The sequence below is a fragment of the Limulus polyphemus genome, unplaced genomic scaffold (assembly GCF_000517525.1).
Source record: "Limulus polyphemus unplaced genomic scaffold, Limulus_polyphemus-2.1.2 Scaffold693, whole genome shotgun sequence".
NCBI classification, from domain to species: Eukaryota; Metazoa; Arthropoda; class Merostomata; order Xiphosura; family Limulidae; genus Limulus; species Limulus polyphemus.
Window position 1 is genome coordinate 350,274 of NW_013666303.1, and position 13,512 is coordinate 363,785.

Consider the following 13,512-nt stretch of genomic DNA (forward strand, 5'->3'; position numbering starts at 1 on the left):
ATTAAACTGGGACTCATGAAGAGTTTTGTAAAAGGAAAGAAAAAAAGATGGTAATGGCTTCAGATATCTTTCTGACAAGTTTCCAAAAATCAGTGAAGCAAAAATGAAAAGTGGCATCGTTGTTGGCCCACAGATTCGGGAAGTGCTGATGGGTGATGATTTTGAAACAGTATTCAATCAGAAAGAACTTGCTGCTTGGAAATAATTCCAACTGGTTATTAAAACTTTCTTAGGAAATCACAGAGATGAAAACTGAGCCATGATGATTGATGATATGCTCAATTAGTATAGGAAAATGTCTCTAGGATGTCACTAAAGATGCACTTCTTACACTCCCATTTGGACTTCTTTCCAAATGGTCTAGGTGCAGTGGATGATGAGCATGGTGAGTGCTTCCACCAGGATTGCTCTACAATTGGACAGAAGTATTAAGTGATGGGATTTTATTGTTGGTTTCTACAGCATGAAACTGAGAACTTAAATAAAAGGTGCAACAAGGCAAGCAGATATTTTGTAACAAAAATAATACTATGATGAAAATTTTGAACATAGCCTGAATGTATTTTCAATATATGGTCTTATTATATATCCATTGCTTTTTTAAACTGGTATTGCTATTATATATTGTTTTTGAACATTCTTAAATGCAATTTTCAATAAATAAGTAAAGTTATTAAAGAAAAAAATTGTTTTTTTCATGATATATAAGAATATTTTGAATAAATCTATCATAACTTAAAACTAGAGATTATAAGTAATTTTCAACATGATATTTTAGAATGAGCCTTGTCAAATTATTCAGAAACAGTGGCATTTTTTTTTCTAGTAGCAGAAATTTTTGTTGTTGTTGCCTGGTGTAATTGAACAGATAATAATTTCTCGTGGGTTAAATAAGTGGTATTGATAATGATAACACAAAACTAAAAAAAGATGCAATGCATTCACATTGCCCCAAAAGTAACAGTGAATGAGAGTTAGACCTGTGAAATTCAAAACAAAGTATTTGTAATACCTCATAGTAGCAAGAATTCAAGTGGTATGTTAATATTATTGGCAACAGAACTGCCAAAAACATACCAGACTAAAGTCAGACAAATCAAGCTAAGTATTTACAAACTAAAAAAGAAAATGATAAAAGTAGTAATAATATATGTAATAGAGGGTGATTCAAAATTATCTTTCCTATTGTAAAATACAATAATTAAATAACTAAAGAAATACAACCATGCAGTTTTTAACATCTTGTAGCCCAACTTAAACAGTTTCTATTAACATGTCAGTAGATTTCCATTGTGTGCTCCATTAGTGGCTCTTGGCAAATCTAACTGATATTCAATTTCAGTCTACGTTTTTTGAGATATGTCCACAATTACAGTGGCAATGACATCTGTTATCCTGGTCTTTAGCTCTGTGATATTTGCTATTGAGGTTTTGCAGAAACACAACCAAAATCATGTGATGCATACTTTTCCACCATTTTGGATGTCATACTAGAGTCTACAGTATCCTGATACACCATGTGTAAGATAAACTCAGAGTTGAAAGTGCGATAAATTATGTCAGATACTTTGTCACTGACGTTATCTGAGGATGTTAAGCATCTGCAGAGAGAATATCAACAGCAATACCTGGAGAAGCTGAAGATAGCAGGCTTGCAAAGTGATTTGTACGTTTTGGCAGATAGATTATTTTCCGACATTTTTTTCATTGCCTGGTGTGTATGAAATGTGGCCGTATTCTTTGCTGCTCATCTTTTCTGGGGTGACTTGATGTGAGAAAACACGGTAGGAATATAGTCAGGGGAGAGTGGGTGATCACTCTTGGCACCTAGAAATTTAATTAACAATATTATATATATTGGCAGCCTGTCTGAAACTATTAATATTCTGATGTAAAAAATAATTGTTCATGAAGAACTGAATTAAAATGAAACTAGTTCTGATCTGTTTGGCTTCATATGGTAAAATTCTAACATTGAAATGTCATTTAGATATATTGTGACGTACTGATAAAGTTTATTGCATGCCAAATCTAAGTATATATGAAAATATAATAAAATATCATACTGAAATGACCATGTTTGAGCCAAACCACAAGGCAGAGGTAAGGCTTCTGATAAGTTTGTTTGTTGTGTTTTTTGTTTCATTTTGGATGATAATGCAGGCCAATACTGTCATGTTATCAAAACGTTTACCTGACTTTAGGGTTGGATGATCATTTACATTTTTATCACATAGTTTAAAAAGGATATATTTATCAGAATTTTATATATATACTATTGAAAAATTAAAATTCATACCTGCTATAAAATGTTTGCTACACAGACTGCTGTAGTCTGATGATTCCCGATATTTCCGATTGACAGCTGAAATCCAAAGATAATGTCATTTAAGAAAAGTAAAGTTCACACTGCTAAGCCTGGAGTAAACACGTGGTAGCTTGATGTTCACAATGGGCAAAACCTCGGGATTTCCCAGCTCATGACATCACCTGCAAAACTTCAATAGCTGTGTGATACACAATGTTTTTAACATACCCTCAAAGAAAGAAGTCTAGTAGATTGATTTCTGGTGAATGTGGAGGCCACAGAATTGGTCCACCATGCAAGCTAAAGATAAAAGAAAAGTTTTTTTTGTGTGTGTGATAACTATAATAAATAACAGTTCAATATTATTTTGTAATAATCTAAGAATTAATGTAGACCACAGATGAAAAGAAAAAAGGCTTAGATAACAGCATTTCCATTAATCAGTAAATACTCATTAGAAACAGTTTCAAAAGCTAGTTGACTGGCAGAAATTAAAGCCACCAGTCAGTTTTACTGACTGCAAAATTTATGTGAGGTGCAGCTATTTTAATATGTGTGTATATATTAAGTCAGTCTTACTTCCAAAAAGAAATATTTAAAAAATTCCCTATCTTCATTTTTTTCTGTGTCACATGATGTGTCTGAGCTCTGATTTCTCTACTTCAAAATTTTCTGACATCAAAAATAGGCTGCTGCAGTTTCCAACAAATTAGAAATACAAACTATACATAATTACAAGCAGTAATATAAAACTTGAACCTTCTTGACTTGTCAAACCCATCAGAGAAGCTCTCCTCACTCTCTGTCTCTGACTCTTGGGATTGTTTACTGATCAGCTTTATAAGACTGATGGATATGTTTATGACTAATAAAAAAAGCATCTTATAAGTGAGGTATAAATAATTATACAACATCACGTGCATTTATGTTTGAGTCTAAAAGTAAACATGGCATTGGGAGAATTATTTGTCTAAAGATGTGGTAGTAAAATACTTAAAAAATTATTTTGTAAGTGTAATTTTGTTTTAGATTATATACTTTGATTTTTGCTACTATACAAAATTATGTAATTCCTTAACACCTAATAATTTTTTTTTGTCATATGTACAAACAATTTAAAAGCATTTGTAACTGTTTTAAAATTTATGAAATTTGTTTAATGTATTTATGAAATGTACAAATTTTGAGAGATTTGCTTGGATTTTTTTTTTTGCAGCAATCATCCCAAAAAAAGTGCTTTATGTTTGTATTTTTTATTTTATTATTTCCAGGTATAGATATTTTATTTCATGTAAACCATATCCGAATTTGAATATATACTGATGTTTTTATTCCCATTAGGCCACAGGTGACAAAGTGTGTGTACTTTGTGGTAAGAAAGGTAAATTGATCATTTGTGACCTGTGTCCCAAAATGTACCACATTGATTGCTTAGACCCACCCTTGTCAAGGTAGGAGTAACAAAATTTCTTTAATAATGTAAATGTAGTTAAGAATTGTTAACCATTTCTGATTTATATTTATATGTTTAAAAAGCAGACCAACAACCCAAATTATAACTTAATGGCTAAAACAGATACTTACATGGTGAATTAGATTAAAATAAAAGATGCAGTCTTTATTTTTCTTTGTAATTGCCTGAGTATTTCCTAGTCTTTCCTTCTTATCTCAATTAGTATTCAATCTTTATGTCGATTCGGTTCAAAAATGTTGTTTAAATTTTTCTTCAGGCCACCCAAAGGAAAATGGACTTGTGTAAGCTGTAAAGCTCAGGTACGCTTAATTTATAAAAAACTATTAAACATTTAAATAAAATGGTAGATCAATTAGAATGTATTTAAAACTACAGTGTTTATCTGAGGAAGTGATTCACTCACTATTAATTATTGAATTTAACAAATTTCCAAGCTGAATTAAAAATTATAACTATGGTAGCATTTATTTTTTTTTTACTTTTGCTGTTTTATTTGCTTATAGCTACATTAAATTCAGTGTATATTTTATTTTTAAAGTCATAAGCTTCCAGTTTATTTCTCTGTATAAATTACCCTTCTTATATAACAATGTATGGCAATACATAAAGATATAATGCATTACCAAGATAAATGGAAAATTTACAATGATTATGTTTAAAATCAACAAAGTTTATTTACATATATTTGTGCGTGTGTGCTCTATTAAATCTTAGATGGAAAAATACACCATTAATATACAGCTATGGAAATCAAAGACACCTTACATAAATTTCCATGTGACTTGAAGTCTCAGAATGCTTTTTTATATTACAAAAAACTTGCTCATGATTAATGCTGTAAATCACACTATATAACTTACAAGTTTGCAAGCAGTTGTTGTAATGGCTTGTTACAAACAAAATTATCAAACCTAACTGTACACTAATTTAGTTTTGATTCTGTTTAGGAGTATGTATCTGTTATCTTTCATTTAGTGTTATTGTTTTTTATATGTATTTACTATGAACTTTAACTTTGTAATGTCTTATTTCAAAACAAGTTACTGATTCAATTTCTTTGGATGTCTTTTAATTTGTTATTATATCTTCTGCAATTAAATTTTCTTGTTAAAACTTGATGTTAGAAAAAATGGTTGAAAACGAAATTTTTGAAATAACAGATTCTTAATTTTTAGGATTATATTATGTTTTAACACCTGCCACACAAGCCAGCCCAAAGGGGGGGGGGTCATTCTGAAAACTGGTGATTTAGGGGTTATTTTGATAGATCTCGATGAATGAAGCTTGACACAACTTCTAAAATGAAAAACTAAATATTAGTGAAATATGATATGATGAAATCTATATGGATTATACTATGGTGGTACCATACTGGGCATTATACCATCCTTCTTATAATTACTTTTCATCACAAAAATAATATTTTTAATTTGGGAATTGCTCAGGAAATCATCTTGTAATACATCGTGCACCTGCTTCAACTTCAACACTGCATCTTTGGGTTTTACTGTGCCATTACTTTCACAAAATATTGAAACTAATAATTTCTTGTATATGATTCCAACCCCCTCATTTTAAAGATAATGATACTATTGTGCCCATTTTTTTGTTTCACTGTCAATGCAGTAATCAATTGACAAATCTCTGATTCAGCTGCTATGTCAAATTGATTGGGATATCTTTGAATAAGCTCATCCGTCAGGCATAACTTCTATAACAAATGAAGGAAATTTCCCATCAATAATGTTTATGTCCTTCTCTAATTAGTGACTGACAAAAGTTTTAGTTATCATAGATTGAAGCACTAAACATTACCGGAATTTAACACCTGCCACCTTAAGAATGGTAATCTATTTTTGTAAGAAGTATTTGTATGATTTGGACCAGTTCGATTAATGTATTGGCAATGTATCTTTACATGAATTCTCCTGATTTCCAGTCTCAGCCAAAGAAAACAGCAAACAGAAAATACACTAAAAGACAAGGAAAAAGATAAAGAAAAGGATAAGGAAAAAGATAAAGAAGTACCAAAAGAAAAAGAAGCTACACAATGTAAAAAGTCAGAAAGTAATTCTAGTAATAAATCCAAATCCAGTGAAAGAAAAGAGAAGTCAAAGCCTCAAATTAACAAGGAATTTACTTTAGCAAGGTAGTAAATAGAGGTGTTTATATATGTATATATATAACATGTGCTACTTTAAAATCAGAATGTAATAATGTTTGATGATCACCTTACAATCTGCAAAATACTATTTTATGACTTTAAGACTTATTTTGGAGATTTTTATACTTCAGCTGTTATAATTTTTATTGGACTCTCATTTAGAATTGAACCTTTGCTGTAAAATATTGTATAAGGAAAACTAAGCTCAGTGTAGTACTGAATTGGTAAAATTTTAATATATTTGTAAATGTTACTTTAACACTGTGCAACTGTTTTGCACTTGAAGCCCACTTTATAGCACTTTCTAACCCTTGTGACTTAGTCGTAAGTCTTGGAGCTTATATCACTAAACACTGGGTTTTGATACTAGCAGTGGGCAGACTACGTATAGATCATTTTGTATCTTTGTGCTTAACTCCAAACAAAACACCACTTTCCACACATTTTAATTTATTTGAATACTTATGAAACATGTTACACAGTTTTTGAGTAATAGTTAACTGCTGAAACACAATTTGAGATGGTATTTTTTTTTGTTTATGAAAGCTTGTCTTTAATTGTGTGGAAGCTCAACATGCGTGTGTGTGTGTTTTTAAATGATAAAAATCAGGAAGATAAAAATTATGTTTACAATTTAGAAAAGAAATCAACAATAAAATAATTAGAAAACTTTCTAAGGATATTGTTGAACTTGCAGGAAGTATACATATTGTATCAGAGTTAATAAAAACATTTTGAAAGAATAGGTGGAATAAAAAGTGTTTGACAATTAATATGCAAATGAATAGATAGATAATTAAAAACGTCAAACTTAAAAAAGTCCGACTAACCCTCAAATTACCACATCAATAGTGGTGAGATTCACATATTGACTAACTTTTACACTTTTTGTCTGTTACAACACTCAGTGTAAATATTTAACCCAAAAATTAGTGAAATAATTCAATTTTATGTATAACACATAAGAAACCCCAGAATTAATTAGTAGGATTAACTGCAATATTGATGTTATTTTTGTTGATATTTTTTATGTGACTCTTATGTTACTAGGGGTCCTGAAACCAACAAAGTCAAGGATCTATGATCCACAAGAAAGTTTGTACACAAGTAATTTAGAAAAAAAAGTGTTTAAAAAAACTCATGTGGTCATAATTATTAAATTCTTTTATTTCTCTGTGTGTTAACATCAAATTTTAAGCATTGCATTTTCAAGTTGACATTTTATTCCATCTGTATGCTGAGGTTTGAACATTCACAGTTTTTGGTTTGGGATTATGTGAAGTTGTGTTATAAATAGTGACATGTCAAATTTAGATTCAACTTATAAAATCTCAGATTGTTATATAAACATGGTGAATAGGAACCTTTATTCTAAATGTTTATTAAAATTTCAGAAACTTGTTGGAGGAACTAGAAAAACATGAAGATTCCTGGCCTTTCCTTCTTCCAGTCAAAACCAAACAGTTTCCAACCTACAAAAAAATCATCAAAAAACCAATGGATTTTAGTACAATAAGAAACAAGTTGGAAGGAGGATTGTAAGATTCCTTTATTTTATTAAACTTGTGCAGATTTTGGAAACTTAAAGTATTGTACACAATGTACACTTTGCAAAAACAAATCCTTATCTCTTTATATTTTAGCAGATTTTTTGATGTTCACAAACAGTACATTAAATATTAGTCTAGGCTAGCTGTCCCCAAACACCAAGTCTGTAGTTTAAAATTTTGTTGGCACTTGAAAGTGATCTGTGTAAATTTTTAAATTGTTATAAAATTGGTAAATTTAGTTAATATATGTTGATTGTGTTTCTTGTTTTTTGTGTAATTAATGATTTGCAAAAATTTCTTATGTGAGTGTGCTAGCCCCATCTGCTACAAACGTTTGGAAACAACTGCTTTAGTCAACTATTATAAATCAATGTTTTACATTATGTATATTTCTGGTATTGTGTAATAACGAATTACTCAGAGAAAAATACATAATTTTTGCAAACAAGCTTACAAGTTAGAAAAATACATAATTTTAAATGTTATCTTTATTTTCACTATATTACCAATGCTATCTTTATTTATTTTTTTGTTTCTAGTATAGTGGAATAAAGAAATACCCAAAGAAAAATACAAACGTTTCCTTTGAACAAGCTTACAAATTAAACAAATAGATAAATGTGATCTTTATCCTCACATATTACTCAAGGAAAAATACAAACGTTTCCTTTAAACAAGCTTACAAATTAAACAAATGGATAAATGTGATCTTTATCCTCACATATTACTCAAGGAAAAATACAAACGTTTCCTTTGAACAAGCTTACAAATTAAACAAATGGATAAATGTGATCTTTATCCTCACATATTACTCAAGGAAAAATACAAACGTTTCCTTTGAACAAGCTTACAAATTAAACAAATGGATAAATGTGATCTTTATCCTCACATATTACTCAAGGAAAAATAAAAACGATTCCTTTGAATAAGCTTACAAGTTAGACAAATAGATAAATGTTATGTTAGTTCTCACTATATTATCAATGTTTACTTTATTATGTCTTAATTATTCCTTAAGTGGTTATAGTGTACTGCAAATAGATTTATGTATATATTCTATTGTCATATTCAATTAGGCTTAGAAAGTATAATTTTTTCTTTTTGTAGATACAAAATAAAGGAAGAGTTTGCTGAAGAGGTGCGCCTAATCTTCAACAATTGTGAAACTTTTAATGAAGATGAATCCCCTGTGGGAAGAGCTGGTCACAGTATGAGGGCATATTTTGAGAGCCGATGGGCAGAACTTAATTCCACTTGAGCATACCCATGGTCACAAGTGTTACTTCTGATTGAATAGTTACTTCCACCAGGTTGAGCTGCTTTTTTTTTTTCTTCTTCCTTTTTCTTTTTTTTAAATTTTTTGAGTGCAGAAGTGCCTGGAATTTGGGAGACAATTTTGTGTAGTTCAGGTTACACCTGTTGAAGTTAGTGAATCTGTGTGTCATTGTGTTTTATGCAAATTTGGTAAACAGACAGTCTATTTACTTAGTGTTGTTCTGTGTCTATGTATAGATATGTACGTCCTGTTTTTAACGCACACACCAGGAAAATAGCTCGTCAAGTCTACTTGTTCCAGTTCTTTTATGAATTGTTAGTGCCACCTAGTGGTTGTATATGCATTTTGAAGCCATTATTGCTGGTGTGTAAAAATAAAATACTGCTTGGCAGTGGAAATGACACATCTATACTCAGTCAGTACCTCGTTTCTCCCACTTCTAAAAAAAAACTTATCACCTGCAATGCAATCAGGAAAGCCAGGCAGTAATGTATTACTCTTGTTTCTGTAAGCAGGTTTTATAACCCAGGGTATTTAAATAATAACTAAACGTTGTGTTTGAGATACTTTTCTTTGCAGTGTGAATATAGTACTAAGTGAATCCTACAACAAGCCCTTGTATATCAGAAATTCTTAGATTTCTGTTTTCAACATCTGCTGTTACAATAGGATAGACTTCATATTCCTGTATTGTGTTGTAGAATATAAAGATTTGGGACCTATTTTTGTATGAAATTTGTCAAATGACCACTAACAGTATAGGGGCATCCATTGATTCACAAAGTTCCATTGAAATAGTTTTCATACATACATAACTGTATGTAAGTTCTGAAATATATTTGTTGGACATGTGTATAAAGTTTTTCCACTATAATGGATGAGATGGACCAAAGCAAGGACTATGTGGAAAAGTGTGGGGGTGGGGGGTTATGACATAAGTGTAGTTTATTTCTCTCTTTTTTTTATTGAATCAGTTAGATTGTAGTATCATGTTACTTATCCTGTATGGTGTGAAAAAACTAAATGTATGTATAGAGCAGTGTAGGTATTTGGTGACTCATGTGAGGTATAGTGTCTAGCTTTCTGGGGCACTTGTTATTGTATTAAATTTTGCTTAAGTTATTTATTAGTATTATATTTCATATATATCATCCACTCATAATTATCTTAAGAAGATTTTCACAAATTAAACGATTTAAACAATACGAGAGATGTATACAACCATCATTGATTTTTTGACAATGAGTTTTTAAGTGCATCAACATGCCATGTAATTAAATGTCCTTATTAGTCCTCACAATGAGAGGGTTCATTCCCATTAATTAGGCTACCAGAATTTTCTTTTTGTACAATAATTTTTTATATGTAATTAGACTATTTTGATGTTATTTTACATTCTATTGCTTTCACTCTCCATCTTTAAAGAACTAATTTCCTTGTAACTTATCATAATTATTGTTTTCCCAGTATCTTCTACCCTAGAATGCTCCCTATTGGTTAGTGTTACATGTTAATGTAATAAAAAAATTTTTGAGTGAAATTATTCTGTACTACATTGCTTTAAAGTGCTATTTAAATGAGTACCCTATCCCACTTGCTATAGGCTATTTGGACTATAAATTAAGCTGATTTATTACTCAGTAGCTAATAACATTAGCTTCAGGCTAGTATGTTAGTACTGATGACAAACTATACAAGAATATTATTAGGTTCTACAATAATTTATAAAGTTCACTGGGTCCAATGTTTAATACAGAACATGTTCACTGTACATTGAATTTTTTTTTTGTTTTTATGCTTGAAACCATACTAATCATAATAGGGTGAATTCTCAATGGTTTAACATACTCAGGTGAAAAACTAATATCAGAAAGTTGAAAAAAATTCCATTGAATAGTTTCTCATGAATAGATTAATATATTTCATGACCTGTGGTTTTGTCACACACATTTATTAGGCTAATTTCATTTGCTATTACAAAGAAAGGGTTAAACAGTATAAAGAAAATGTTCTTGGGCCAGGTTAAAAAAGCTTTGAATTATAATTGGTTTATTTAAATATGGAGATAGTAAAATTTTAACTTCCAGTAAATATTGGTGAAAATCCTGTCAAATTATACTTTTATCTGGACTGTTCTCTTTCATTGTAACATTATTGGACTAAAAAACTGAACAGCTTTATTGTTATTAAAGTTCGCTGAAAATATTATTCATAAGCTCCAAAATAAAATAATTTGACCTATATTACATAAAAGGTTAAGTTATTTGTTACTTTTGTTTACACACTACATTTATTTTAGTAATCATGAAAAGCAGAAAAAGAGTAGATGAAGAATATGAAAAATTAGTAACACACTATCTCAAAAACGACATAATTGTCATACACAATTATTAATTGTTGTTTAATGCTATCATATATTATTTTTGCATCGACAAATTTAAATTGTTACAAAAAAAAGTAACAAATGAACTTTAGAGAATCATGGGAAAATTTAAATGAATCAAATGCACAAAAGTTCAGTTCACAGATTGTGATTTAGTGTGATTAAATTTGTTTTATGAATATTAAATGAGTATACTTTTTGATATAGGCACATTTTTCAAGCAATTTCAGCTTTGTAATACAAAAAATAGAGTTAATAAATTATAATACATTTCGTTTTATATGTATGAATTAGAAAGATTTTAGCACACAATATTTCTTTTGATAAAGTCAGCCTTGCTAGAGATAGTGATTTTAATTATGTAATATTCTTTTGTGTGTAAAATGAACCAGTATGTTGTTGTTTCAGTTTCTGCTGAATTATACAAGCTTTCTCTGTGTTCTTAAAGCAAATCTGTTGAAAATTCAAATATTTTCACAAACTATTTTACAAATCTTATTAGCCAGGTAAATTATGTAATTTCTCTAAAAGAGTTAATGAAAGTTATTCTGATAAAAATTAGTAAACATATAGCTTAAATAAAATGTAGATTTACGTTTGGAGTTAATTTTCTGTGTGAATTGAAAATACCATTTATCTTGTGAAAAATTAATATTTGTTTGCATTTTTTTCTGAACTACCAAAAGTGAAATTATGTGTATAAGTTATAAAATAAAAGTTTTCTCCCAACTGTCCACACTTCTAATTAATTTTAATGCAGTTTTAGAAATGTAATTTGGTCAATCTGTTTATCAATTTAGATCGCATTTTATTCAGAAAAAAATGAAAATTGATACATGTATCAAAAGCTCAACTTATTGAATGTGAAACATTTTTCAACAGAATATGTTGTGCTATTTTGGGTGTTATTTAATACACCATGTAATGTACCTGAATAAATTAAGAGACACAACTGAATATTGAAAGAGAAATTTAACCAACATAATTTCGAGAATTTCAAATGTGACAATAAAGTTATTTCTCAATCTCTTTCTTTCCAGTTTGGTTTCTGTTATATTACAAGGTGAAATGTGTAACACTGATAACCACAATAAAATATTGTTTTTAGAATACTGTTGAAAATTTTGTTTTCAAATAAAATGTGAACAGCATTTTATGGAGAAAAAACTAAAGGTTAAAAATCTAGTTTTCCATATTTTAATTTTTCTTTCCCCATAAGTGCTGAAACTCTGGTGACTAGTTAGTAAAATGTAAAAGGTTCCAACTGAGTATGGGAGCCATGGTTAATTATGTGAGCACCCACATAATTAATATGGTTTTCATACTCAGTTGAGTTTTCTTTTTATGGAAGTTGTAGCAGAATAATTTCCACAGTGCTCTTCAATTTACTAACTGTTTATTCTTATTATTAATAATGATAAAGATTGCTTTACAATAAGACATGAATGAAATATATATATATATATTGAAGATCCATTCCTGAATTTGCATTTAGTACAAAAAAATTGTAATATATTAAAATTGCAAGTTATTAAACACAACATAAAAAGGAGAATTTGAGTTATGGTATTAGGTCGTCAAGAAATTAATGTCGCTTTTATTAGATGAAAAAATCTCGAACAACTTATATATCAAAACAAAACATTTATTAAATGAAATAGTCTCCATTCTTATCGATGATGTTTTTCCATCTTCAATCAGGTTGTTAATGCGCCAATTAAAGAAATCACTTGGCTTTGTCCACTTTTTTTCACCTTCCACACTTGCAAACATTTTCCCATTAAGATAGTGTTGCAGCGAACGAAAAGGATGGCAATCTGATGGAGCCATATCTGGAGAATATGGTGGGTGGAGGAGAACTGCCCAACCCAACTCCATAATCTTGTGTTGCATCAAACGTGTCACATGTGGATGAGCATTGTCGTGGAGAAGAAGAACACCTTTCCGAATGAGGAGTGAAGGGCTTGATTTAAACGTTCCAGTTGCTAACTATAGATCTCTGCGTTAACAGTTCGCTGTGGATTGAGGAGTTCGAAATTAATTACTACTTTGATGTCCCACCAAATACAAAGCATCACTTTCTGCGGAATTGGTTTTTGTCTAGGACCGAGCCATTGTTTTTGCTGTTTAATATTCGCATAGATAATCCATTTTTCATCACTGGTGACAATTCTGTCCAAAAATGGTTCACGTGCGTTACGTGCCAGGAGAGACGAAGCAACATTCAAACGTTGGAAATGATGATCATCGGAGAGTTCGTGAGGCACCCAAACACCATCTTTATGGAGTTTTCCCATATTCCTTAGATGTTTAGGTATTGTTTCATGTAGAGACATGCAATTTCAGGGCCACATCAC

At 30.0% G+C, this 13,512-nt stretch overlaps 1 protein-coding gene across 1 annotated transcript in view; it reads left to right on the plus strand.

Moving 5' to 3' along the window:
- The window catches only part of LOC106460013 (bromodomain adjacent to zinc finger domain protein 2B-like), a 170,426-nt gene extending 158,239 nt beyond the window's left edge, over positions 1-12,187 (plus strand). The window contains exons 38-41 of the mRNA XM_022386600.1: positions 3,650-3,759; positions 5,722-5,931; positions 7,341-7,484; positions 8,604-12,187. Of these exons, the coding sequence (XP_022242308.1) occupies positions 3,650-3,759; positions 5,722-5,931; positions 7,341-7,484; positions 8,604-8,754 (615 nt within the window). The 3' untranslated portion in view covers positions 8,755-12,187. The remainder of the gene's footprint in view (positions 1-3,649; positions 3,760-5,721; positions 5,932-7,340; positions 7,485-8,603) is intronic.
- Positions 12,188-13,512: the final 1,325 nt, after the last annotated feature.